Source organism: Fusarium coffeatum, assembly GCF_003316985.1.
Source record: "Fusarium coffeatum strain FIESC_28 chromosome Unknown BRIP53273_contig_320, whole genome shotgun sequence".
Lineage (NCBI taxonomy): Eukaryota > Fungi > Ascomycota > Sordariomycetes > Hypocreales > Nectriaceae > Fusarium > Fusarium coffeatum.
Window position 1 is genome coordinate 40,420 of NW_022158109.1, and position 24,716 is coordinate 65,135.

General features: G+C 48.9%; 9 protein-coding genes across 9 annotated transcripts; 3 read left to right on the plus strand and 6 right to left on the minus strand.

Moving 5' to 3' along the window:
• Nucleotides 1–1,000: 1,000 nt before the first annotated feature.
• On the plus strand, nt 1,001–1,937 carry FIESC28_10514 (uncharacterized protein; the record flags this gene model as incomplete). Its single annotated transcript, XM_031164645.1, has 5 exons — nt 1,001–1,053; nt 1,123–1,154; nt 1,222–1,271; nt 1,325–1,329; nt 1,382–1,937. The coding sequence occupies 5 exons, from the start codon at nt 1,001–1,003 to the stop codon at nt 1,935–1,937; spliced, it is 696 nt and encodes a 231-aa protein (XP_031011290.1).
• Nucleotides 1,938–2,491: 554 nt separating this feature from the next.
• FIESC28_10515 (uncharacterized protein) lies at nt 2,492–3,310 on the minus strand (the record flags this gene model as incomplete). The annotated part of the gene is made up of 5 exons (XM_031164646.1): nt 2,492–2,586; nt 2,641–2,867; nt 2,941–3,047; nt 3,169–3,241; nt 3,291–3,310. The coding sequence occupies 5 exons, from the start codon at nt 3,308–3,310 to the stop codon at nt 2,492–2,494; spliced, it is 522 nt and encodes a 173-aa protein (XP_031011291.1).
• A 3,629-nt stretch (nt 3,311–6,939) lies between these two features.
• Nucleotides 6,940–8,513, plus strand: FIESC28_10516 (uncharacterized protein; the record flags this gene model as incomplete). Its single annotated transcript, XM_031164647.1, has 3 exons — nt 6,940–7,000; nt 7,054–8,193; nt 8,401–8,513. The coding sequence occupies 3 exons, from the start codon at nt 6,940–6,942 to the stop codon at nt 8,511–8,513; spliced, it is 1,314 nt and encodes a 437-aa protein (XP_031011292.1).
• Nucleotides 8,514–8,572: 59 nt separating this feature from the next.
• Nucleotides 8,573–9,589, minus strand: FIESC28_10517 (uncharacterized protein; the record flags this gene model as incomplete). The annotated part of the gene is made up of 2 exons (XM_031164648.1): nt 8,573–9,489; nt 9,544–9,589. The coding sequence occupies 2 exons, from the start codon at nt 9,587–9,589 to the stop codon at nt 8,573–8,575; spliced, it is 963 nt and encodes a 320-aa protein (XP_031011293.1).
• Nucleotides 9,590–10,199: 610 nt separating this feature from the next.
• Nucleotides 10,200–10,979, plus strand: FIESC28_10518 (uncharacterized protein; the record flags this gene model as incomplete). The annotated part of the gene is made up of 4 exons (XM_031164649.1): nt 10,200–10,299; nt 10,366–10,411; nt 10,474–10,757; nt 10,822–10,979. 4 exons carry the CDS (start codon nt 10,200–10,202, stop codon nt 10,977–10,979), a joined length of 588 nt encoding a protein of 195 aa, XP_031011294.1.
• Nucleotides 10,980–11,803: 824 nt separating this feature from the next.
• Nucleotides 11,804–13,039, minus strand: FIESC28_10519 (uncharacterized protein; the record flags this gene model as incomplete). The annotated part of the gene is made up of 2 exons (XM_031164650.1): nt 11,804–12,555; nt 12,625–13,039. 2 exons carry the CDS (start codon nt 13,037–13,039, stop codon nt 11,804–11,806), a joined length of 1,167 nt encoding a protein of 388 aa, XP_031011295.1.
• A 2,636-nt stretch (nt 13,040–15,675) lies between these two features.
• Nucleotides 15,676–19,247, minus strand: FIESC28_10520 (uncharacterized protein; the record flags this gene model as incomplete). The annotated part of the gene is made up of 2 exons (XM_031164651.1): nt 15,676–17,070; nt 17,121–19,247. The coding sequence occupies 2 exons, from the start codon at nt 19,245–19,247 to the stop codon at nt 15,676–15,678; spliced, it is 3,522 nt and encodes a 1,173-aa protein (XP_031011296.1).
• A 1,013-nt stretch (nt 19,248–20,260) lies between these two features.
• On the minus strand, nt 20,261–21,224 carry FIESC28_10521 (uncharacterized protein; the record flags this gene model as incomplete). The annotated part of the gene is made up of 3 exons (XM_031164652.1): nt 20,261–20,946; nt 20,997–21,086; nt 21,137–21,224. The coding sequence occupies 3 exons, from the start codon at nt 21,222–21,224 to the stop codon at nt 20,261–20,263; spliced, it is 864 nt and encodes a 287-aa protein (XP_031011297.1).
• A 610-nt stretch (nt 21,225–21,834) lies between these two features.
• Nucleotides 21,835–23,017, minus strand: FIESC28_10522 (uncharacterized protein; the record flags this gene model as incomplete). Its single annotated transcript, XM_031164653.1, has 4 exons — nt 21,835–21,890; nt 21,942–22,612; nt 22,670–22,812; nt 22,994–23,017. The coding sequence occupies 4 exons, from the start codon at nt 23,015–23,017 to the stop codon at nt 21,835–21,837; spliced, it is 894 nt and encodes a 297-aa protein (XP_031011298.1).
• Nucleotides 23,018–24,716: the final 1,699 nt, after the last annotated feature.

Here is a 24,716-nt window from a genome sequence, read left to right on the forward strand (position 1 = left end):
AACAAGGCGGATTGAGCTGACGTTAATATTGGATAAGTGATGCTAGCGTGTAGCAGTTCAAGTAGGAGAGTAAGATGAAAGAATGAGCCCTTGAATCAAGGTTGAGAAGAAGATGACATGATGGAAATACAATATCCAGTTCCCCGTTATCGGGTATTAAACTGGGTTCTCAACCTCCACTGAGGCCTTATCTGCAACGGCCTAGACAAGGTAGACAGCTACAAACCTTACTTGGCTCCTTGCCCTTCTTCCGTGCCAAGACAAGGTCCCTTGAATTTTCCTCAGGAATTTTTTCGTTCCGCGGATTCAAGTTTCATCATCGTCTCGATGGACTAAAGATTGAGCGGATTGGGAGCTGAGAGCTTAAATTAGATACGCCCGTTAAGAGAGAGAAATTGTAGCCATCGAATAAAAGCATGGAAGTCTATCATGGGGCCTCAGTTTTCGCTTTCGGAAACTGATCTGGAAAGAAAGACCCTTGAATCGGTCCCGTCCGTTCACTTGAGTGGGGTCTTTCACTTAAAACAGCAATTGGTGACGTCGGTGCTGAAAGGAAGGAAGCCGCCCAGACAGAGAACAGAGGGAAAGTGCGCCACTGCCCTCAGCCACTAGAGATCCATCGAGTCCAAGCACCCGACCCGACCTCACCTCGGTGGAAGGTTGGAAGATGGAAGGAAAATTGTTCCATTTCTGTTCTACAGGCTTCTCTGACCCCTGTCACTTGCTTGTTAGTGGCTCATCACCTCATCGGCTCGACAAGACACGATCTACTTACTGTACCTCCACTATCTCCATCTCGGTATTTGCATTGAACACTCATTGAGGCTCACAACTACCGATCCGAAACTCAGCCTCATAGAAGGAATAGACGGCGTTTCATAATATCACAAACTAAAGCCTGAGAGTCCCTTGATCACTAGTAAGCCACCATTTACCAATGACTATCATTCACCCTTCAGAGAAGAACATTACTAATATAATATACTCAGTCAACCTCAATATGGCTGACCAAAACTCGTCGCAATCCTCAGAATTCTGGTTATACGGATACGGGTATGCCTAGCTCTTCCTGACATCAGATTTCAAAGCACAGCTATTGACGCACATCTCCGTGTTACATAGGAGCTTGATATGGAAGCCTCCGCCACACTTTGGTAAGCACCTATCGCTTGCATTGTTCCTTCAACGTTCATGCCGCTGACATACAATCTCACCTTTCAGATCGGAGAATCCCTGGATGGGTTGACGGTTATGTCCGTCGTTTCTGGCAGGTCTGTTTCCCATGGGACTAAACACAATTGTCCTCAGCTAACACATTTTACAGGCCAGGTACCTTCAACGACCCGAGAGTCAATTCCTTTCTCAACTAACAAACATCCAGCGAGGACCACCGTGGCACCCCGGAAGCTCCAGGCCGTGTTGTCACTCTGATTGAGAGATCTTACTGGGAACAACTTACTGATCATCACGACTCTGCCCCGGAGCGAGTATGGGGTGTGGCTTACCGCATCATCCCTGAGAAAGTCGCTGAGGTCAAGGAATATCTTGACATCCGTGAAATTAATGGATATACAATCCACTACGCTCCATTCCAACCTGCCGATGGGTCGCCTCCCATCCGTACTCTGGTCTACATCGGAACCCCGGATAACGAGCAGTTCGTTGGTCCTCAAGACCCTCAGGAGCTTGCTGAGCATATCTTCCGCAGTCAAGGTCCCAGTGGTCTGAACAAGGACTACCTTCTGAGTCTCGATACGGCTCTCAGCGAGCTTGCGCCTGATAGCGGTGACAACCACATCCATGATCTTGCCCGTCGTGTTAGAGAACTCGAGAAGAACTGCACAGACGAGCACAAGGTTCTCAACCCAACACCGTCCGCCCATATGCAGAAGCATAGTACCGAGGAGGCAGAGGAGATCGAAGAACCGCAACATTGAATCTAATCGGCTTCTCATGCAATCTGAATAGACGATCTCGAACACTATAATGTGAAGGGATTAGTGAACTCAGAAACAGCTTGTCAATAGATCGAGACTTCACGTCCAAACCATTACCCATAACGAGTACCGATGCTATGTTGCTCGAGTATATAAGCACACTTCGACTTGTCACGCAAAACCTCACATACCACGAGGATAAAAGAGAAATAGAAGAAACCGGCTGCATACAGCGCCATTTCATAGTTTCAGGTCTGCCTCCCAAGGCACCCTCTTTGTCTTTCGCACTAGGTTCATTCATAAAACGGCCGTGTCAAAATGGCGATCCAACCCAAGATGCCATGCCCTTAAACCATGCTTCAACCAAAGTATCCGGGTATAGTTGTGCGTTCCAATATGCTCACCAATGCCTAATGATCCAATCACAAAAAGGATCCGCAAGCCCAAGTACCAAAAGCTGTCGGAGTCGCTGGCCATCAAAACTTCATGCTTTGAGGCCCATAAACAAAGCTCGGGGCGCAATACGATGCCTCCATGCCCAACTCCCAGTCAAACTAATATCCTCTTCCACCCTGGGGATGCTGCTGCTGGGGAGCAAACTGCTGAGAGGGATCAGGGTATCCGTACTGCTGCTGAGGAGGCATGAACCCTATAAAATGTTAACTTGAGCGCAAACGACCTGAGAGTTCCAGTGCAGCCATACCTTGAGGAGGGGCACCATAGCCTTGCTGAGGGGGTGGATATCCGCGGCCGTACGGCATAGGCGCGTACATGTTAGGGGCGGGCATCTGGTAGCCGGGTCCAGGAGGGCCCATTCCATACGGCATGGGGCCGCCGAAGTTACGTCCGTAGCCACCTCCTCCTCTACCGAAACCGCCTCGGGGGCCGTTGTCGGATGCCTTGTCAACTCGGATGGTACGTCCATCAAACCTATATACGGTCAGATCCAATACCATAACGTCATAGCAGTACTCATGTCATGAGGAACTGAAGTTATTCGTACTCGACATTGTTCATGGCTGCGATGGCATTCTGGGCGTCACCCTCCTGAGTGTATCGCACAAACCCGAAGCCGCGGCTGCGGCCAGTATCACGGTCCTTGACCACCACCTTCCAAGTCCATCGTTAGAAACGGTTTCTCCATCCAACAAACACCCGCATCAGAGCCACATATTTGTAGAACTAGAAGCGCCTTGCCTGAAGGATATTCATAAGGAATGGATTAACCTACAGCTTCCTCGACGGGACCAAACTCCTCAAACTTTTGACGAAGAGTGGCCTCCTCTGTATGCCATGCTAGGCCACTGCGACTGAATTAGCAGCTGATGGTGAGATGAAATGCATGGAACCAACCCGATGAAAAGTTTCGACATTGCGAATTGTGAGATCTGTTCTCGATTAGCTATTAGCTTTATTCGTGGCAGAACATGGAATGAATGTCGGCCGTCCGGGATCGCAGGCGTTCCTTAGAAGATCAAGCTCATAGAGTCAAGCTTTGGCATCCAGGATAACCTCTCCAACCTCAGCTCCACGACTGTTGCTTGACAAGATGCCGCGCGTCGTTTGCTTGAGGCACGCGCTTACATGCAACTCTGGCCAAGAGAACGGCAGAAAAGGGTGTTGGGAGACAGAAAGAGCGCACCTTGGTTGTCTCGAATATGTAATTCCGGGATTCCGTTTTATAGACAACTTCGATTTGTTATCCAAAACCAAGACTTATCGCTGATTATCAGGACAGATTTACAGCCAGTTGATAGATGAGCAAGTTTGGCAGAGAAATGTGAGGTGTAAGGTGTAGAAAGGAAGAAAGAAGATGAAGGTGGAGCTTCAACACAGTAGGAGGTTGCAGAAGCAGTATAGTAGCTAAGGCAAGGCAGCGTACAGTATAGCTCTAGCTTAGCTTCTGTTCACTAGACGGCGCAGTGCAATCCAGTGCAGTCCAAGAATGAGAGTGACGATGTAGTAAGAGGGGTCTTGGTGAATTAAATGAAATGCGGGCGGAGCGTGACTGTCGAGATTATGTATGTACCCTGCAGCGTAATGCAAAGCAGCGTAGCGCAGTGAGCGAACTCGAGGCACGACAGGCGGGCAGGCAGGCAAGCAAGCAAGCAGGCACGTTGTTTCTGTAACCCAGAGCGGAATGACGATGCTGGCCAGGGGTAAGTGCAGTGCTGAAGGTGATAAGTTTAAAATATCTCGTTTGTTTGATGACAAGTTGATTAGGTGACCACGTTTCGCGAATCACGCTTCTGATCTTGACATTAAAGTGTACCAGACTCACTTCCACATCACCTATTCACAACCCAAGCCAAGCCAGGCTACCTCCTCGCGTCGATCCCAGACCTGATGGGCTCATCAATGGAGGCAGTGCTGGTGAACTGCACCGCTCCGCACCGTAACTAGACTACCCGTCACCGCGACAAGCCGACCAGGGGTGTCTGTTTCGGTGCTTGGTCTGGCAAGGAGCTTTCTCCAAACAAGCTTTATGTGGCAGAATCAGTAACAGGGGAAGCACTAACACTAACCCACCACCCACACCGTGGTCATGAATGCTAGGTTTGGTACCAATTAGCCAGCCATTGACCAAAGACTCCTGCAGCTTCAAACGACACAAGTGAATGGAAGCTTATGCTGGCCCTGTGATGACGACGGGCCTCCACATCCTGGTCACAACTATCCCCCCACATTCACCCAAAGCCAAGCACTGTAGCTAGGCTCAAATCGCTCCTTGCCCCTAGGTCAAGCATAACTATTCGATGATCTTCCCCCTTCTCATCATACTGCTAGTTTTCAATTCGCCGTTGGCATAGCCCCCTTCAACCCACTTGCTCCCAATATCCCGGTCCTGCTCCCTGAGCTTCGGGCCCTTGAGTTGATGGGGAAGCTTTAATATCCAGAATGGGCGCCTATCAACCAACATGTGCTTTGCCTGTGCCGCACATAATGTTGTCAAAATATGTGCTACGACGCCCTGCATCGTCAAGATACACAACGCCGTCCCGTTTCCCTTGGCGATTTATGTGTTCCTTTTCGGGGTATTATTTGAGCCCCGCCTCATCCAGAAGCCTGTCGTTAACACGTGCTGCCCCTCCTCCCCTGGGTGGAGCAGATCCAGGGGCCAAGCAAGTATCTTGAAGCTTGGAGGTGATCAAGAATTGAGAAAGCTCGACACTGATTTGTTCCTATTTCTGATGTTTTCAAGAAGAAGGAACAGGTGGATATCTTCCAGGGTCTGTGCAGAACGTTTCCTGGCTTGCAGCTAAGGTCATGATCTCTCCAAGCTTCGTCAGGACTTAGACGCGCGGATTGTATAATTTCCCCGAGCGGAACTGCCAGGGGCACGTAAGGATTGAGGCGTGTAAGACAAGAGCTAAACCATGCAGTGAAACGTGCAGAGTGTCAAAGCTTTTCCCGCTTCGTAAAGCATGAAACGAGTTCCAAGTAAAGACATTCTCCGGTTGTAATGCTTTACCCGTCGAGTTGGATCCGAGAGATGTGTCTGCAATACGACGTTTATTGTTAACTTGATTTCAGAGAGGTACACAGGAAGCCTTACTTCACCAAACTCTGAAGCCAGTAACAACAATGAGTGCCCTGAAAGATGTGCAGTAGCGTGGTGAAACACCAAATTAAGCATTGCTGCGATGTCACCTTGGCAGCGGCTTAGTAGATTGAATCGTCCATGCCAAGAAATGGCTGCTGGATCCAGATATCAGGGACCAACACTTTGTTGACGAGTTCCTAAAGCGGACAGCCGAATCGACGCTGTCGCCATTTCCGACGTTATCGTTGGCGAGATTGCGACTGTAGTATGCGAGTTACTGGGCTCTTAAACTCAAGTAAGTCTTCAGTGGTATTGATATTCCTGTCGCTTCTAGCATCTGGAGGAAACAAGAATAAGAACCTGAAGTCTCTGTCATTGCCAACAGAGAGAACGACGCACTAAGTGCCTACCTAGGTAGGTAGGTAGGTAGGTAGATATGGAAGATTCTGTTAGTGGAAGGAGCAAAGAACGTGATTATATTTGATGCACCTTCCTCGGTTTAGACTTGGGTGAGCACCTTCCTGCCTCACATGTTGTTGTAACTACCTGCCTTGCCTCTTTATCTTGGGTTGGGCAGGACCTGCCTACCTACCTAGGTGGTGGGTAAGAAGAACCGTTGGGCTCTAGCAAGACTTCTCTTTTGATTCAGCTGTCAAAAAACCGAAGACAATGCCTCACCAATGCTGATCCCTTGAGAAAATCCTTCGTCCGCCAACAAGGAGATCCTCTCTCTATCCTCTAGATCTGAATGAGGTCAAGGTGCGATCGCCGTCCAACGAATGGCCAGGCACAGGCCAACTACAGGACCATACGAATCTCGAGTCGATCAGGCAGCAACGCTCCTCGTGATGGCTTTGACATTGTTCAATCTTGGTTGAATGCAACACCGGGTCCCAGTGGACTGGCTGGCTCGGAGGAACATGATTCACAGACTAATGACCGGCTTCGAGAAATAAATTGGCGACCTAACAATCTTCCTGTTGAGCCCATATCACCGATCCGACATCGAAATGATCCTCAAAGAAATAGGCAGCTCCCTAGAGAACCCGCTTACACCACGTCTCCGGAACTCTATCTTGATGATCTTGATACAGCATCGCAACTCGAACCTGTTGTTGAGACTGGCTCTAACAAGGAGAATAAGAAAAGGTCTCGTTCACTTTCACGTCAAAAGTTGTCTGATGATACATCCGAAAAAAGCTCGTTTGGACGACGGCCAAGGAGAAAGACACGCCTAGATCGATATACTTCCAAAAACAAGGGGACAGGGAGGTCCTCGGTAAAGGCCAAGAAAAAGTCGAGAAAAAATTCCCGATCAAAAAAGCATCTTCTTCGATCAAGCCAAGACGTCGTGACCAATTTTGTGTCTGGTGCTATCCCAAATACGAGGGTAACGGCGAGTCAACTAACTACAACCTATCGGGAAGATGCCCAGAATTTCTAACGTTATTTGCATAGATGAAACCAAACCTCACTGCTGGACTTTTTCTGAATGGCCGGTCATCTACTGCTGTACCAGGTAGGTCAGATTTCAGGACCATACCATATTGGCCGCTTCTGAACAGATTACAGTTACCGACCTCATGCTGAATGACACAGCATTCTTGGAATTAGGCACAGGTGTGAGAGAGAATCATAAAGATTCTCAGCTTAGCACCAGCGAAGAAACAGACCATGAAGAAGACAGGATTACGGACAACCTCGACCCATCCTCTCGGCCATGTACGAATTTCTTGACCACGCCAGGAAACAACAAAGATACAAATACAAGCGAAGCCGTTGACAATGACTTCCAGGAAGGCTCCAACTCACCCAGTAGAACTAGTTCGGAATCATGTTATGAAAGCCCAGGGACGATGCTCAAGAAGCTCATCAAGACTGGTGTCTTTGATGGCACAGGCATTCTAGATAAGGAAACACAGCCAAGTCGCGTTCATGGTGATGGAAACAACATGTTTGAGAAATCGGAGCCGGCTGAGATCCATACAAGCCGAAGAGGGGGACTGAAGGCAAGCTGCACTAGAAAGAACCAGACTCTACTAGTAACAACGCAGCCTCCTTCGAACAACGCAAGGTCCAACCAGACTTGCAGCGAGAATCACCTTAACAAAGCGAACGATTCATTGTGCTTTGGACAGCGAGATGAGAGCTTGCCCCTCTACATTGACAGCACCACGCAAGTATACTCACCCGATTTGGCAAATCCAGTCGATGCGGAAAACGGAAAGGGGCACGTCATAAGTCAAGGTTCTAGGCACGACGACAAGACAGAAGACTCTACCACTAACATCAGACGGCAGTCTGTATCCAGAACTTCGGAAGGAGGTCACCATTATATTCAATGCGTTCATACAGACAGTGCCCCAAGACCCGTGCCTACAAATTTTGAAAGAGATCATGGGGATTTTGATTACCTTGTTGGCTCAAAAAACATACTGAATCCCGAACTTCAAAACGTGGAGCAGAACGTACATGATGCATGGCAACGCTACGGTATGGACATTCCGATACAGCAGTCGTCAGCTTATCAGCAACCTTTTTGCTTTATTCATGGGCTCGACATGCCAGCACCTTCTACGTCCTCCCATGTACAATTTCCAGAGGTAAACTACTCTATCCATGATGGACAAGAGCACGAGGAGCCACAGCTCCAGGAGCAGCACTCAAGTCATGGCAACGAAACATTGCAAGATTTCCTTGAAAGAATTGACGGTAAGGTAAGTTTGAGATAGGATGAGACATACCAGACTCTGCAAGATGGTGATGTTGGCGATATGGCAGGGTATGCTCAAGATGGGCTCGGGTTTGTGCAGTCAGACTTGGGTGAATTACAAAATCAGGGATATAGCCGAGGAAGTGGCCTTTCTCAACCTGGCGCATATCCGGACTATGAGTCAGAGATACATCAACACATGTTAGAAAACCGGGAGAGACTAGACGATCAAGCTGGTTGTTCTGCGGGCAGGATGTGTGACAGCTACGGTGCGCCAGATGCCGAAATGCTTGCATTCTGGAGGCCCAATCGTTTCTAGGATTATGTAGTTATGTATCGCCTACTGAAATTTATGTATGTAGGTCTAGTCAATGCTCATTACTCTGGTTCTTGGTCCTTCCATTTGTTTCTCAAGCTCTGAATATCGATGCCGCATTGCTCTGCCTTTGCGATTACAGCACTAGCCTTGCCAACAACAGGAGCATCGATCATCTTGCCATCAAGCGTCCAGGCACCTCGTCCCGAGGCCGAAGCCTTCTCATCGGCAATAGATATTCTTATGGCCCATTCTACCTCTTGCTGATCTGGCGCAAACATGCGTTGTACCACTTCAACCTGGCTAGGGTGAATGCATTGCTTTCCATTGAAGCCCATTGATTTACCTCCGGCGCATTCCTCTTCAAGAGTCTTGAGCCCCTGTTCTCCTTTGTAAGATGTACAAACAAGATCAATGGCACTGGGTAGTCCGGCAGCTCGGGCAGCGGTAACGATGGCTGACCTGGCGTACAGAAATTCCGTCAATGATGGAGTCCTCGTTAGAGATAGGTCGAGGGCAAAATCTTCGGCGGCGAAAATGAAGCCGCTCAGATATGGAGACGCTTTGCATATTTGCGAAAGATCCATGACAGCACGAGCCGACTCTATGAGACCGATAATCTTGATTGGGTTCTCTGCGTCCGTTGCATGTCGTTCTGGAGCAACATGTCGAAGAACATCAGTGACAAAGGTCAGATCAGCTGCCGAGTTAACCTTGGGGACAACGACCGCATCGACATGGCGCAATGGAGCTAGTGTGGTCAAATCTGAAAGCGCAAAGGGAGTCGAAACAGCATTGATGCGGACAGCCAGCTCAGAGATCCCAGATGGGCGGCCCTTAAGGTTTGATATGTGCTCGCGGAGTTGGTTCCGAGCTGTTTCCTTGAGAGAAGGCGTGACAGAGTCTTCAAGATCGTATGTGACATTGTCTGAGCTGAGACCAAGAGACTTTGTGAGCATCTTCTGTGATGAGCCCGGAACTGAAGAGGGGTGTTAGTCCTGTAAAGCAATTGGTAAGGAGCAGTTGGACTTACCATAGAGTAATGAGCGCCTAATGATGGATGACGATCTGGCAGCCATTGTGAAAGATTTCTGCGTGTATAGCACAAAGTTTCAAGCACGTATTCATTCACGAAACAACAATTGAGTGAGTGTCTTAGGAAGACCGAGGTTGACTGTTGCGACTTATACGCCAGTACCCGCCTCCACAAAAGCTCATGACGTCCCAGCTAACGGTTCCAGGGTCGGGTATCAGAAAAATTGGCCGCAGAGGGCATAGAGAACGGAATAAATTGATCATTTCATGTCATTTTAAGCAGTCAATTAGACTACTTTATTTTGACACCCTAGGCCCTCTATAAAGCTGCTACCCAGTAGCAAGGTCGAACATCCATTCTGCCACCTCTTACCGCTTGCCAATTCCATCAACCAGGGGTTCCTAACTGTCGCGGATCAATGCTCCATCCCTTGCGCGGCTTGATGAGAAGGCCAGCTTACACAGTAGCTTCAAAGCTCTCTCGACTTAAGAACCACCCACGTATTCTTCGTCTTTTTTTCTCACATACGGCCGGCCTTTACGAGATCGAATCGACACAATCGTTTTTCGACTTCCCTCTACGAATACGAGTCCCTTTCAAGCGATAATATCGAGATACTGACGTATTCCTGAATATCTGTAACTTCGTCTATCATGGATGCCACGCAACCGCAGCCCGCCGCGCCGGGATCTCTCAGCTGGCGCCTCAGCGCGCATCCCATTACGCTCCTCACCTTTCTCGGATTCAGAATATGTGCGTCTCCTACGATTTTCTGAGACCGTCGACGAGGCAAAGCACAATTGGCTAACTTGGGCGTAGCAAGTGTCCTCATCTACTTTCTCGGCCTGTGGATCATACAAAGCATGTGCGTAATCAACTCTCTCTCGCGATGAGAGTGCAGAGATATTGACTTATTTTTCTTTTCAGGATCATGATTTTCATCATCACCATTCTCCTCCTCGCCGCCGACTTCTACTACATCAAGAACATCGCCGGACGTCGTCTTGTTGGTCTGCGATGGTGGAACGAGGTTGATCCTCAGTCAGGAGAGTCACAGTGGGTGTTTGAGAGCAGCGAGCCTGGAACTAAAACCATCAACCCTACCGATAGCCGCTTCTTCTGGCTCGCTTTGTATATCCAGCCCATGCTGTGGGTTCTGATGGCCATTCTTGCTCTCGTGCGACTGCAGTTCCTATGGCTGCCCCTCGTTAGTATGTTGATAATACCTACCCGTGACAGACACCCCAACGGCAGAAAGCTAACACTTTGCGTCAGTCATCGCTCTTGTCCTTACAATCATGAATACCCTGGCCTTCTCTCGGTGCGACAAGTTCAGCAACGCCTCTAGCATTGCTGGAACCGCTTTTGGCACTGGTAACCTGGCCGGTAACATCGCGAGCAACATGGTCAGCAGCTGGTTCTCCCGCAGTTAACAGGCAGTTCCTTTTTACAAGGTATCCTTGTGCTTATGATGTCGGTGGGCGAAAAGGGTGAGCATGTTTGATCTGATACTGCAAGGGCAGACTTTCGTGCTGTATCGGCACGGAAGGGTGTAGACTAAAATCAAAAGAGTTCTTTCAGTATTAAGTGTGGATTTGCTGTAGAGATCTGCTTCAAGGCGTCTATGGATAGGAAATGTACAACTATCAGAGTTTCACTTCGAATTATATGGACCCGCGCTACTGTGTAGCAGAAAGATGACCCTCTAAGGCTTTGGGCATCAAATAAGTAGCCTCAATCCTCGTCTTAACTGCCATATTTTGTCTGTTGTTTTCGTCTCTTGAGCTCTCCGTGGCCAGTTCTCCTGATGTCCTGACGCCCCTGTCAATTGTTTCTCGTTTCGTTTGAAACGATACTTACGCACGATCATTTCGTGGTAGGAGAGTAACAAGACCTATCATGAGAAAAATGTGTATTAAAACTACATCTTCAAGCTTCATAAACGCTACATTTTGGCAAAATATCGTAGAAATTTGGCCCTTCATCAATCCCGCAATAAAAAGAGTCTGGTATTTTCCCAAGCATGGATACATACGGTCAATCAACCATGGACCATACACTCCGTCGTAGGCGAAGTATTCACAACGCTGCTACGATGAACAAATCAACCAGCTACCTAAGTAAGCGGCCAGCCTAAAGCGACCGTGAGAGAACTAGATTTGACATACGCAAAAACTCCAAACCCCAGGATGCACGAAACGACAGAATCTCTCGCCTTTTCAGGTCGACAGATAGCTTTTGCCCATACGAGGCGGCACTATCGTCTCGCCGCGCGCTCAATCTCATCGTCCAGCTGCCGTTCCTCTTCCTCCAGTCTTCGGATTTCTTCGGCTGTCATGCCATCTTCAACAAGGTGCGCAACGTTGGAAGACATGCCCTGGGGCGTCTGAACACCACTGTTGGCTCCACGATCGTGAGACCCCATAGATGAACGACCAGGTGGGGGAGTTGAACCAATACCACGATCAACATTGCCGACGGCGATAGGCTGCATGTGGTGTTCATCTGAGTAGGGTGAGTTGGGTGAGTCACTGCTACGGCCATGGGTTTCCTTGTCCACCGCATAGGTTTGTTGTGTGATGTACTCTTCGCTGGGCTGCTTGCTGCGACGACGTCGGCGGAGGAGGAACCATACCAGTGCACCTATCAGCAGAAGACCGCCAATAACAGCGCCAACAGCAATACCAGCGGTTGCGCCAGTCGAAAGCCCTCCGCCGCCGCCGCTGCTATCACTAGAACCGACACTTGATGTGGAGCTTGTACTCCCTGAGGTTGAGGATGGACCTGGTGGAAAGGTGGTTTCTGGGTCTTCTTGTCCTTTCTGTTCCTCTGTCAGGCGATTCTGAAGTTCGGTTACGTTGCCTGTGTTGTCGGTGACAGTGAAGAGTATCGATTCGGTCTGGCCCTGATTTCCATCATCTTTCTTCCAATCGACCTTGATTTGCATGGTATTGTTATAGTACTTGCTGGTTTCACCCGTGAAGTCAAGTATTATCGAGGACTTCGTGGCTGTGTCGCAATGTATCAGCAAGAAGCGTGCAACTGGGAGCATGAATCATGTTTTAGAGCAGATCTTACCATTGTGAAATTGGTTCATCTCCCTCTTGGAAGAACCGGAAGTGATGTTGCTGCCCAGCGTTTTGATATTGTTATCCACGGTAACCTGCCATACCACTTTTCGGAGGGTGGTCGTCTCTTCATCGTAGTCAAAATTCACCATTCTCTCCCGCTGGTTATCGGCAACCACAAATACTTGTCCTTCTTTGAAAAGGTTCGGATCGAAACTAACGACCTTATCGCTGTTATCTTTACCAGACTCGCCTATGCCTCCACCGCTCTTGTTGTCGTTATTTGACCCAGGACTCCCAGAACTATCCGATTCTTGAGGCGTGTCACTGGCTGCAGGCGACGGCGATGCTGATGCCTCTTGCACGACTTTCGCAAGATCGCCTGGACTGTCGTCATTTTGGACTTGGTTGGCCAATTGATCCATTCTGCTGCAGCAAGAGTCAGGTTGAGTAGTTTCAAAAATTCTCAAGTCGCTCGTTTACTCGTCCAAAGCCCGTCCGTCGTATTCGAAGTTTAATTAGAGGCCAATCCAGTCGTTCGTCTTTCGTGATGCTCGTTCGTTGAGGTGTAGTCACAGACCCAGGTTATTTCCAACCACCAACGTATATCGTTCGGAGACAAGTCCCCAAGGACTGATAATGGAAGACAGCACAGCGCAAGTGAAGCAAAAGGGAAGTTGTGTATTGGAGGTTTGGATACGAGGAGCAGTAAGACGAAAAGAAAGGTGAGCGAACAGATGGGGAAGGGAACAAAGAAAACAGACAGGAAGAAGCCAACGGTTAGGTCACTCGTTCCTTCCCTGTCACATCTCTTCACTCTCCGTCTCCTCTCCTCCTCGCTACTGCGGAAAAGCCTGGCCTGGCTTGACCTGGATGGTTGCAAGTGCAGCCCCAGGGCGTACTCAGCCTGGCCAACTACTGTACTAGGACTCACGTACGAAGTGTACACAGCAAGTACAGCACAGTGCTTGCCTAAAGGGGTAAGCTTAACGACTTGGGCCACTCCGCTCTCATGCTTTCCTTCCTGCACGGTTAGAAGGAAGGCGCACCCTGGCCTAGCGGTTTTGTTTCTGCTTGGCTGGGCTGAGCCGCTGAACGAGGATCACTGCAACAAACGGCTTTCCTCCCACACGCTGACATTCAATCTGAAACGTTTTTTATGCCAGTTTCCATCTTCTGCATGCATTGCCTCTCCGCTGGTTTCTTATCACAATGAATTTGAGCAACATTGGGCGGCAAAGTTGTTGGCAGTACAAAGATTCTGTTGTTTGATGGCTTGACCATCACGCCAACTCAAGCATTCTCAGCTGAGATGAACGAGAACAAAAGGAATGCTCTATGCCAGTTACGGTTTGGGCCGAACTGGGGTGGTGTCCAGACCCCTGAAACCACTTGTACCCTGGACTCCCGTCTTTAAAGGGATGGGATGGGATGGAGTCCTGCTGTCAGCACTAAGGTACCGATGCTGGAGATACCGAACCATGAGTGAGAAGAAGACTTTTTTTATGGATTGCTGACAGGATTGGACTTTGCACTGCCTTGTGGTCAATTTCGGTGTTTACTTCTTATACTCCGTACGATTCTTCGGATGCAGGTCTCCTCTCCCACATACTTACTCCATGTCTCTCTTTGACTCAACAAGACACAAAGAAGGCGGCTACTGAAGAGAGATGCATTCTCATGAGCGTCAAACTGTGGAGATGGCAGTGCAAGCCCTGTCAAATGCTATTCGAGCACTCTGCCCTATGAAACCCCGGCATTGAAGCACCCAGGTTTTCCAGCCTTCCTCCAATAGGGAAAGCCACCTGCGGCTGACAGGTGGCACTGTGAAGTACAAGCTCTAGACTTTCATTAGCGCTAACATATTCCTGTCTTAGGGGAATTGGCGCTGAGCCCCGTCAGCCCCAAGATTACCATTTCAACTATCGCTCACTCATGTGTAACTGAGAAAGATCTGGAAGAGAAGAGATGAATGTCTTTTATCTTGATCAAGAAGATTGAATATATATCAGGATCCAACAGAGTCCACATTCATTCATATTCGTACACTTGCTGCTATAGCTGTGTGAATGACTGCCCCCTTCGCTGATCACTCAAGCTCAAACACCACTATGGTGCCACATATGGCAGGATTCAAGTGCTGCTCATCTTGTCTTCGCCCCCAGCAGCCTCTTGTACACCAACAGGACGACGATCTCGTCTGCCCTCGCAAGATTTGCTCCGGCGTTGAGACATGCAAAAAGCAGTTGTGCTCTGACTGTGAGCCACCAAACAACCACTTCTTCATAGGTGTATGAGTGAATTCTGCTTACACGACGGATCGTCCGCTTGGTTACTTTCTGACCCAATAAGCATACCACTGGAGACATACTCGGCTTTCAGCCGCTTCTAAGCAAACCTTCAACTTGATGCTTTACGATGTTAGAGTAGCAGTCAGTCTTAACCACGCATCTTACCCTAAAGTTGACGACAAAGTCAAGCTTCTTCAATGTCTCGCCAGTTGCACAGCCAAGAGGCGTATTCCAATTCTCGCTGATGGTCGGATAGAACCATCCAGATCCAGTTTTGTGAACCACGTGTGTTGTACTCCTTGTTGTCGAGCGCACCAACGTATAGCGTGAGGTTACGTTAACAAAGATCGTCCAACAGTCACACGCATCACTGTGCTTTTTATAGAACTGGTGATCGGGCCAACAGTAAACAGCACCAGCCAACACATAGACCAATCATTTAGTTGATGCAACAATCCAAATGCATTAATATGTTGATTAATAAGGCTTCTCTTTCTCCTTCTCTACTCCATCTCATCTTCGTCATTGCTCGTACTTACCACGCCAGGTATTCTAGATAGGTACTAACTACTATGTGTGTTGATGCTCCAACCGTTTTTGATTACTCCTTCAGGAATGCAACATCCAAAATCTCAAGCCATGCGCCGCCATGAAACTCAAAGGGTAGAGTCGAGGTCAGAGACCTAGAGTCTGAACCCAGAGGCTGATCTCCTCTAACCGCCGACCTGTAAAACACCAACAACTCAAAAAGAACTCCTAGTATTGCCAATTCAAGCGAATGTCATTGAAATCTCCTTCTCCTTGCCAAAATCATCGTCGTCTGAATCGCCCCACGGCTCGTGCAGTGTCATCGTGGGCAGCGTTTGCGCCGTCTTCACCTGTGGTCGAGTTGGTGTAGTTTCTGTAGCTGGGGTTGTCGTACTTGCCGACCTGGGATGATCACCAAACGACGTATCAAATGTCATCTGGATATCGTCCTCGTCGTGCCGGTCCGAGCTGTATGCATTGCCGTTCCCTGAACCAAACCCCCCGCCGTACGGTGAGCTGTAACCAGGTGGTGATGCCTGTCGGGTATAACTGGGTGTGTAACTGTGAGACCGTTCCTGGGATCCTTTAATCTCGTGCGAGTCCCGTGCTGTACCCAAATTGGTCTGAGACGCAGCTTTGGAGCCGTTGGCAGTCGCCGAAGGAGAACCTGGGAGTGACGATACATCCAACTTCATGGGAGGTAGCGTTGACTTGATCTCCTTGACCTGGAGATCTTCATGACTGGCATAACGATCACGAGCTTCCTTGGCAATTTCTGCCCGAATAGCGTCGATGTCGAATAATACGCCAGTATTGCTGTCGCCTTGCCCTCCTTCCTTTGCTTTGTCTTTACCTTCTCCGTTCTTCTTTTGATCTTCGTAAATCTCCCAATCCTGCTTTCCAACGTTCTTCTTTCGCCCAAAGAAGCTGAACCGTCCAGATTTCTTAGCCTTACCCTCCTTTTCAAGATTCTTACGGGCTTCTTCGATCTCGTTGATAAGCTCTCGTTGCCGCTCATTGTGATTGTCAGGGTCTGGGTCCTCAATTTCGACAAACTCCTCGCTCTCAACAGACCACCCACATCTCATCAGCAACACAGGCATCTTCTGACGATAGTCCATGTGACCATTAACGAGATCAGTGACATCCATGTTCTCGATAAAGGGGCATTCCTCGATCGGAGCTAGACCAGCTACCCGACGAATACCTCCACTTGTGAGTCGGAACAGATAACCGAGAATCCAGTCATTTCGGTTGTAAGCATTGACAAATCGGCCAGAAACAACAGTCTTGGCCTTGATATACTCCTCCTTGCTCACGACGATAGGTGAGCCAAACATATAGACATTCTGGACAATACCAATACCACCCTTCCTACTGAGCTCCTGAAGACAAGAGAAGACCACTCGCGCTCCGATAGAGAATCCTACCAATGTAATTGGTCGGGTTCCCAAGTTGCGCTCAATTAGAGAATCCGCAAGGATCTTTCCGGCAGCGGTAGCACGGTCCAAAGAGACAGCCCAGGGATTATCAATAAGATAGGCTAGTTTGGTCAGGATGATTGGTAGTTGAATAGCCGACATAAGAGTGGCCAAGATGGTTGTACCAAGAATTTGTTGAATACTTGATGTAAGAGCCTTGGGAAATTAGCCTCGCATACCACATGGTGAGCAAACGAAATACTTACTTCTGTAGCCAGGATGTTGATGGTGTCACCCATACTTCGAAGCATCTCAGGCTCGAAAAGCACCGAGTAGATATCACCCATTACAGGATCGACTGTACTGAAAGGCAAGCGGACGTCATCGACCTTACCAGTAAGCCATCCAGAGATAGTCACAATTAGATTGACTCGCTTGTTATTGTGGAGAGGTCGGTATTCGAATGTTCTGACGGCACCAGTTCTTCGGCCTGCAGCGCGGCCTCCGATAAGGCTTCCTGATGCTGCTGCGCCTGACGTGATGATAGCCGCACCTCCAACACCGCCGAGAAAACTGCCTGTTCCTGTCACTCCAACGGCGGTCAAACCAGTAGCCAGGCCAGCACCGATAACAGGAGCGAGAAGTCCAGCTGAGAGGCCGATGACCAAGCCACCACCTACTGTGGCTAGGCCCATCATGACATATCGACGAGTCAATGCCTTCTTCCTTCGAGCTTCTGTATGCTCTTCCTCATTCCAATTCTCCTTTTCAGCCGCTTGTTGCATTTCCAGAGCCTCGGTGATCTTCTTCTCGAAACGGCAGATGTCAATCCACGTGATATCGAGACTTTGGCCGACTCGCTCCAGCAAAACTCTTGAACGTGAATCATAGATAGAATCAGCAATCAAAAGGAGAAAGAGATCACAAAGGACCGTCCATCGTAGATCGATATCAATCTTTGAAGTAGTGGGAAGCTGCGATGGCGTCTTGACCTCAGATAGTTCCTCGCCGTCAAGTGCCTGGTATGGTGGTGGTGCTTCGGCGGGCTTCTCTTCCAGAGATGGGGTACCTGGCATAGATGTCTCGCCGTCTGCCATAGGGTTTGCCACTCGGGCGTTGGTAACAAGCGCCGGCGATAAATCTTGGGGCATCACTCCATGCTCGGCCAGCTGCTCAATCATGATTTGCTCTGCTTCATTAATCTCCATGTGGGAGTAAAGCCTCAGCATCATCTTCTGACCCCACATCAACATGGATTCGACTGCAATGCCGACGTCCTTCTTAGTCTTCTTAAACGACTTCAGCTTTTCCTCTTCCTTCACAAGTCTGACAATTTCCAGGCGAACCAGGCCAACGTACGCCACTCTTTGGCCTTCTGTTAAAAGATCTTTAGTAGCCTGCATCTGACCGACAGCGTCCCGCCCATCATCGTCATCCACCATGCTGGTTCCAGCTGCACTCTTGAAAAGGTATTTCGTGTTTTCGTCCATGCTTGTCGCAGACTCGGCGTCGTCATCCAGGAACACACGAGTATAGCCCTTTCCGGCACCACCCAGACCTCCATACTGGTACGATTCAACTTCCTCGGGGTCATATTCCTTAGCAATCAGCTTATCGTCATCATTATACATGTCATATCTGGCGTATGAAGGCATCTCCTGCCATTCTAGATCTTCCTCCTCCTTCTTCTCTTCCGGCTTAACAGTGATCTTTTGATGAGAGAATTCAGAGATCTGCTCCCGTTTGGGCAGCGTTTGAGAAGCAGGAACAAGCGTTTCTTCATTGGACTTGGCAACCTCTTTCTCGTCAACGTCAACCTCGGTATTTGTGGGCTTCTTGGGAACATCGTCTGCTCCTGCTTGTGCTTCTTCAGGGCCTTTCGGTTTGGAGTCACTAGAGGGCGGGGTTTCGGTTTCAAGAGCTTTGCTGTCTTGTTCTGGCTTCTCAGGGAGGTTGTGTGCTTCGGATTGAGCCTCTTCAGGGACTTTCGGCTTCGAATCCTCGGGAGCGCTTTCGGTCTCGAGCGGTTCGTTCTTCACATGCTTGGTCTCGGTCTCAGTCGGTGTGGGAGTTTCCTGCGCGACAACAGGGGTTTCGCGAGCAGTCTCCTTTCTAGGGCTGGACTGCTCAGATCGGGCATCTTCGAAGGTATCGCTCTGGTCGTCTGCTTTGACAGCTTCGCCGGTAGGAGGTGTTGGCTCATCTTTAGTCTTATCGTCGTTTCCCTCAGGGGCTTTCTGTTGCTCGTCGCTCGTAGCCCCGGTAACCGAAGCAGAGACGGGCTTTTCTTCTGTAGCCGCATCGGTGGGCGCATCGGCAGGTTCATCGATCTTTGGAGTCGGATACCGCCTGATGGGCAGGCCGAAGTCGTCTACATCAGCCTGGGTAGTCATGATGTCTCAATGATTGAGGATTGTGATTATGTTTGGTACCCCCGCTCAACGGGTTTGTCGGTAAGAAGAACTGCGTCCTTGAAGAAGAAGAAGAAGAAGAAGAAGAAAAAAAGATTGAGAGGAGAAAGATGACTCGGGTGATTCGAATGCGCTTCAGATAATGGATCGAAAGGGCCGAAGGCCTGGTAACGACATTCGACCCCAGATCAAAAGTTCTGCGGGCAATTAATAAGTCCTCCAGTGCTTCTTTAAGTTTGAAGCCGGTCAAAGAGTGAGGTAAGATGATGTAAGTGGTGATTCGACGACGCGAGAATCACCCCCGTAACAAGAGCTCGATCGAATTGTTGTAAAAGAACGAGCTACGGGCGTTGCTATTGCCCTCGTCCTTCTACTATTCCAGAAACGAACTCCTATATCGAAGTGGATAAAATCCGTCTTGAATTGCGTTGAGTGGGGGTCGACCCATCCCCATCTGAGAAGATGGCTGAGTCGGAAGCGGTTGATGGCCCTGGCAGACAGCGGATAGCGGGTTTCTTAGTGGACGTCAGCACCTTGGTGTAAGGGATCCATGCAATGGATGTTCCACTGCATGGGTCTTGTCATTCACTGCAGGCCCATAACCTATGGGATATTGGATCTAAGGCATCTCAATTTCTTCTTCATACCTCACGCGACCCCTAATACTTTTTGGCCAAAGGGGACGTGATGCTCCTCGATCTGAATCCCTTTAGTCAATTGATCGTGACACTGTTGCCCAACAAGGATCAGAACCAATGCAATTTGAATGCATCATTTACCAATTAAATTGACACCGTCCACTCTAAACGCTTTAAACACTATATCCTATTTTACCACGCCCCTTGTTCTCTGTTCTCCTCGCAACCTATGCTATGTTCTCGGGTATCGCTAACGGCGCACACTCCTTTTGATAAACTACCTTGGCGCATCTTCTGGGATTGGCACGTGGTCCCTATTAGCATTCCTCCCATAAAATGCCCGCTTCTTTCCAAGACTTAAGCGTCTGTCATGACCACCTCGGCGGCAGCAGTGTTATCCGCTTCGCCTTGGTCTGCCGTCTCAGTGGCAGTCTTGTTCCGTCTCCGTCTCTTTCGCTTGCCGGCGCCTTCTTGTGTGTCCTTGGCGTCGGAAGATTCCTGCTTCCGTGGCTGTTGTCCTTCGGTCTTGGATTTCTTCGATTTCTGAACTGCCAAAGGGTTAGGTCCTTTAGGACCATGGCCCTTCTTCTTCTTTTTCTTCTGGTCTTCGGTGGTACTGGCATCCTTCTTGTCGGTCTTTTCGTCATCGTCGTCTGCATCGTCTCGCTTTCGTTTGCCGGTGGCATTCTTGATCTCCGCTCGGAACTTGCTTCTTTCTTCTCTTGCTCGCACCTGGACGCTCTCGTCGGCCATTGGCTCAAGAATCATGACGCTCCTTTTGATATAAATGAGCGGAACGCCTCTAATTCCCCGTAGCATCTTTCGCACTTCCTGCTCTTGACTGGCGACCACATAGCGATGCTTGTTCTGGTTGGTATCCTTGGGGTCGACGACTGATCGCAGACACTCTTTGGTGCCCAGAGGCTCGGGGTAATCGTCGGGATGGTGTCCGCAACGCCTGCGCTCGAGCGTTTTTGCCAGCTCGATAGCTTCGTGATCTTTCCCTGTAGCGTAAAGTTTTCGAATCTCACATTGGGTCACCACTAGTCACATTAGCAACCGGTCGCGGACACAGCTTGTTGACGAGACATACTGGGCTTGACCTTGCCATGAACAGTCCTCGATAGAGCAGGCTCAAGATCCATTTTGAATCGGCAAGAATCTCTGATCATCTCGGCATCGACTAAATATTGTAAGCTTCGTTCGACTCCGGCGCAGTTTGCGACAACTTACCCAGAACCTGGTACGGTTCACGGAAGCCGAAAGTCTGAGAGAATTGCTCCATGAGCTTCCGGTATTGTTTTGATCTCTTTCCTCTCATTTTGGCGGATGTCTTGTTTGATTGTGAATTGAGCAAGTGGCTAAAGGACGTACCAAGCAAAACTAGATGCGACGACAGGTGAAGTCAAGGTCAACTATCCAAAAAATAAATTTCCTTATCGCGGCACGTGCGATAAGCTAGACGCGACCCGCTGTCCGTCATCATGCCCCGCCATCCATCCCACTTGTCATGAAGGAATACAAGAATCATAACCATTCATTAGAGGATAAAGCAAATGTCTTCTAGGTTTATGACTTGATTGTAAGTGATTCTGCCTAGAGAATACTGCTCAGATGTTAGCGGTGAGTTCTAGGACGTGCTGTGGCTCGCAATGTCTATGCGACATCAATCATGTTCTCATTTATTCTCCAAGCATGATAACTATCAAGAACTGTCAAGGGAAGTGAAAACACATTATTCATAATAATAGTATATTCGTTTTTTGGTTCGACAAATTCTTTCTATAATGCATGGTAGCCCTTATTCCAGGGCTATATGAATTCCATTCCATCATTAAATCGTGTAATTAAGTACCATAATGCTTCGCTCGTCCTGTCAAGTCTACTCTAAATCGTTCAAATGTCTCAATTGTCCAGCAAAGAGACCACAGTCAGCCCTCATTTTTCACGCAGAGAGCAGCGACAACACTGATGTCGTCAAGTTTTCCTACCCATATTAGCTTTTTGCACAGCAAAATAGAGAGCAGCTATTGCTTACCGCCTTCACTCGCTAGACCTTCCTCAATCGCACGTTCCATGAATGGACTCTCAGCAAAGGGATCTAGGGCGATTTCTTTTGCTGCTTCAATGAGGTCCTGAGCAGCTGCCCTCATTCCACCATTACGACCACCCGTCAGATCGCCCTTGTGAGCTTCTGGGTGCTTTCCAGATTCCCACTCTTTGATGCTTTTAAGGATGCTCGCAACGATCTCATGCTCCCAGAGGTTATCGATAACGCCGTCGCTCATTGCAAGCACAACATCGCCGACTTCCAAGTCAATCTTCTCCGTGACTGCATTGCCGTTGGGCGTGTCCGGGCTATTCGTTCCAAGCTGTCGTGGGCAGTCAAACCAATGCCATTGCTCCACAGTTTTGTAAATGACCTTTTGTGTGCTGGGTCGGAGAACCATGACCTGGCAGTCTCCCAGATTAGTTACATACAAGACTGGCGAAGCTTGCGCTTCGTTCTCGGCGCAGTTCTTATAGTATAATTGCGCACCGCAGACTGTTGTTGTGCCTAAACAGTCATGTTCGGTCGTCGCAGCAAGAGTTCGTTCGTATGCGCTCTGTAAACTGGCAATCGGATTGGGTTCCTGTGATTTTTCTAATGCAACCAGTTCTTCTTCGATCGCGGAGGACCAGAAATGCGAAACAAGTCTCGACCAGAGCCTGGGATGAATGTCAGCGGCTAATGTGAGAAAGCTCGGAAGTTGTCCGTGAACCTACCCAGCGTGCCCTCTGGGCCTCGTAGCCCACGCTCCCACGCCGTCGTTGGCACAAATGAAATAATCACTTGCGTAAACAGCATCGTCGCCATTTGTTTTCCCTCTGATCAGTTGTCCATGGACAAAAGCACGACGATCGCGGCTCTGGTGATGTGTACTTAGAGGATCGGTAAAGGACGTAGATGGAGGGGACAAAAAAGGCGGCGGAAACGGGCGGGGTGGTCGCTTCGCAAAAAGGCCTATGCCCGTCTCGAATCGAAATGGCAAGATTGGAATATCATGTGGGAAGTGGTGAGTTGTCTCTGGAGCTGAAGCTGAAGCGAACCATCTCTTGCGACACGGGCGCCATGTCGTGCGTGCCAGGCGTCGCACCGGGAGCGATGGTAATGATGATATTGGGACGGGCGCCAGAATCGAATATGGTTGAATGGGCATTCCAGCTGTACAAGCCTAATGCTGCCTGCCCCGTCTGAGTTGCCTGGCCGCAACCTGTAGTGAGATTGCTGCTGTGCTCTCCGGTGAGAGATGGCCAAAGACTTGGATTCCTGAAGGAGTAATCAGGCTCCAGCTCGAGACAAGATCGGACCGTAGGTACCGTTGGGGGATTACAGACAGCTCCCCGACACGTGATAGCCTAAATCAACCCTCCGATACCTTACCGATAGTTGTCTATACCGCCTGGGAAAGGGCGACATCCAAAAATGGCAATTTCTGAGTCAAAGCGACCAATGATCACAAACGCTGTTCTTCTCCCGCAGGAACCCGAGCTCCTTGTTGACCCCAACGGCAAAAGAAAGGAGCTAACATTGGTAGGGGAAAAAAGGAGGAAGAGAAAAAAACCCTTCTTGATTCACTATAAAAATCTGCTCTTAACTTTGTGCGGCCCGTCTACTGCTTTTGTACAACCAGTCCGTAAAAAGAGTAAGTTGTGTAAAGAAGGCTCGATTGATGTAAGTCTAATCTAGCTAGAAGAAAGAAGACTATTTATAATAGTCCTGACATGATGCCTCTGAAGGCATCAGCAGTTTGTCCTTAGTGACTTATACAGCTGTGTGACTGTAAGTCAGTAAGGCAAACACAAACACAAGCACAAACATAGGTATAGGCAAGCCTAACCAACAAAAAGAGGTTGTGGTTCGGCAATCTTCCGTGAGGATGGTTACCTAAACACTCAATAGTAGCAGCGTGTTGTGATTGGGTAACTAATATCTTGATATCGTGAAAAAAAAAAGAGGTTATTTCCTATACCGATATCTTGGGAAATTGGACAATAGTACTCCGTAACAAGGAAGGAATTGATACCCTGTAGCACCTGGAATCAAGTTGCTGGTTGTTCAGTACCTCCAGGACTGGCCCAATAGACTAATGTGGTGGTCCATATGTAGCCCAGGCACAAGCGGCACGGGCAGATCAAGAAGCAAAGCAACCAATGATTCGATTATCTAAAGTATTAGTCAAGTTCTTAGCCAGGCTGAGCATTCTCGAACCCGATGGCTGAATTCCACTAGAGATTTGACATTCAGGTGCGATTATCGAAGCACCACGTGTTGGCGTCCGGAGATACACTGGCATCTACACGTCATGAGACGAAACAGCAGCCACATTGAACAAATTAAGGTGTGTCCAGTGTGAAGGTTGCCGCACCTTGTTCCAACCGATCTAGAGCATCAGTCCAATCATAGATGCCAAGATATATTGGTCGCCAAGTTTACTGCGCGCCATGACCTTCGTCTGCTGTCAACAGTCGTCTAGAGAAACATGCCGTTCGCGATAAAATGAGGAATGATTGATGCATGACGCACTTTATCGAGACACTATCCATGATGTGATCTGTGTATCTATGTCTCCAGTCTCCACGAGTGAATGGATGCAAAGATCAGCTGGACTAGTTGATACCTAGTCTGATAGTGTCCTCAAAGAACGACGTGCAGGAAAGCTATCACCGCAGTATCGGGACTCATGACGTAAGGGGTTGGGATGAAATGGTTCCTCAACTGAAGCCAGCAGAGCTGCTATTCCCCAATTGGGAAGTATCGGGAAACTCCTGC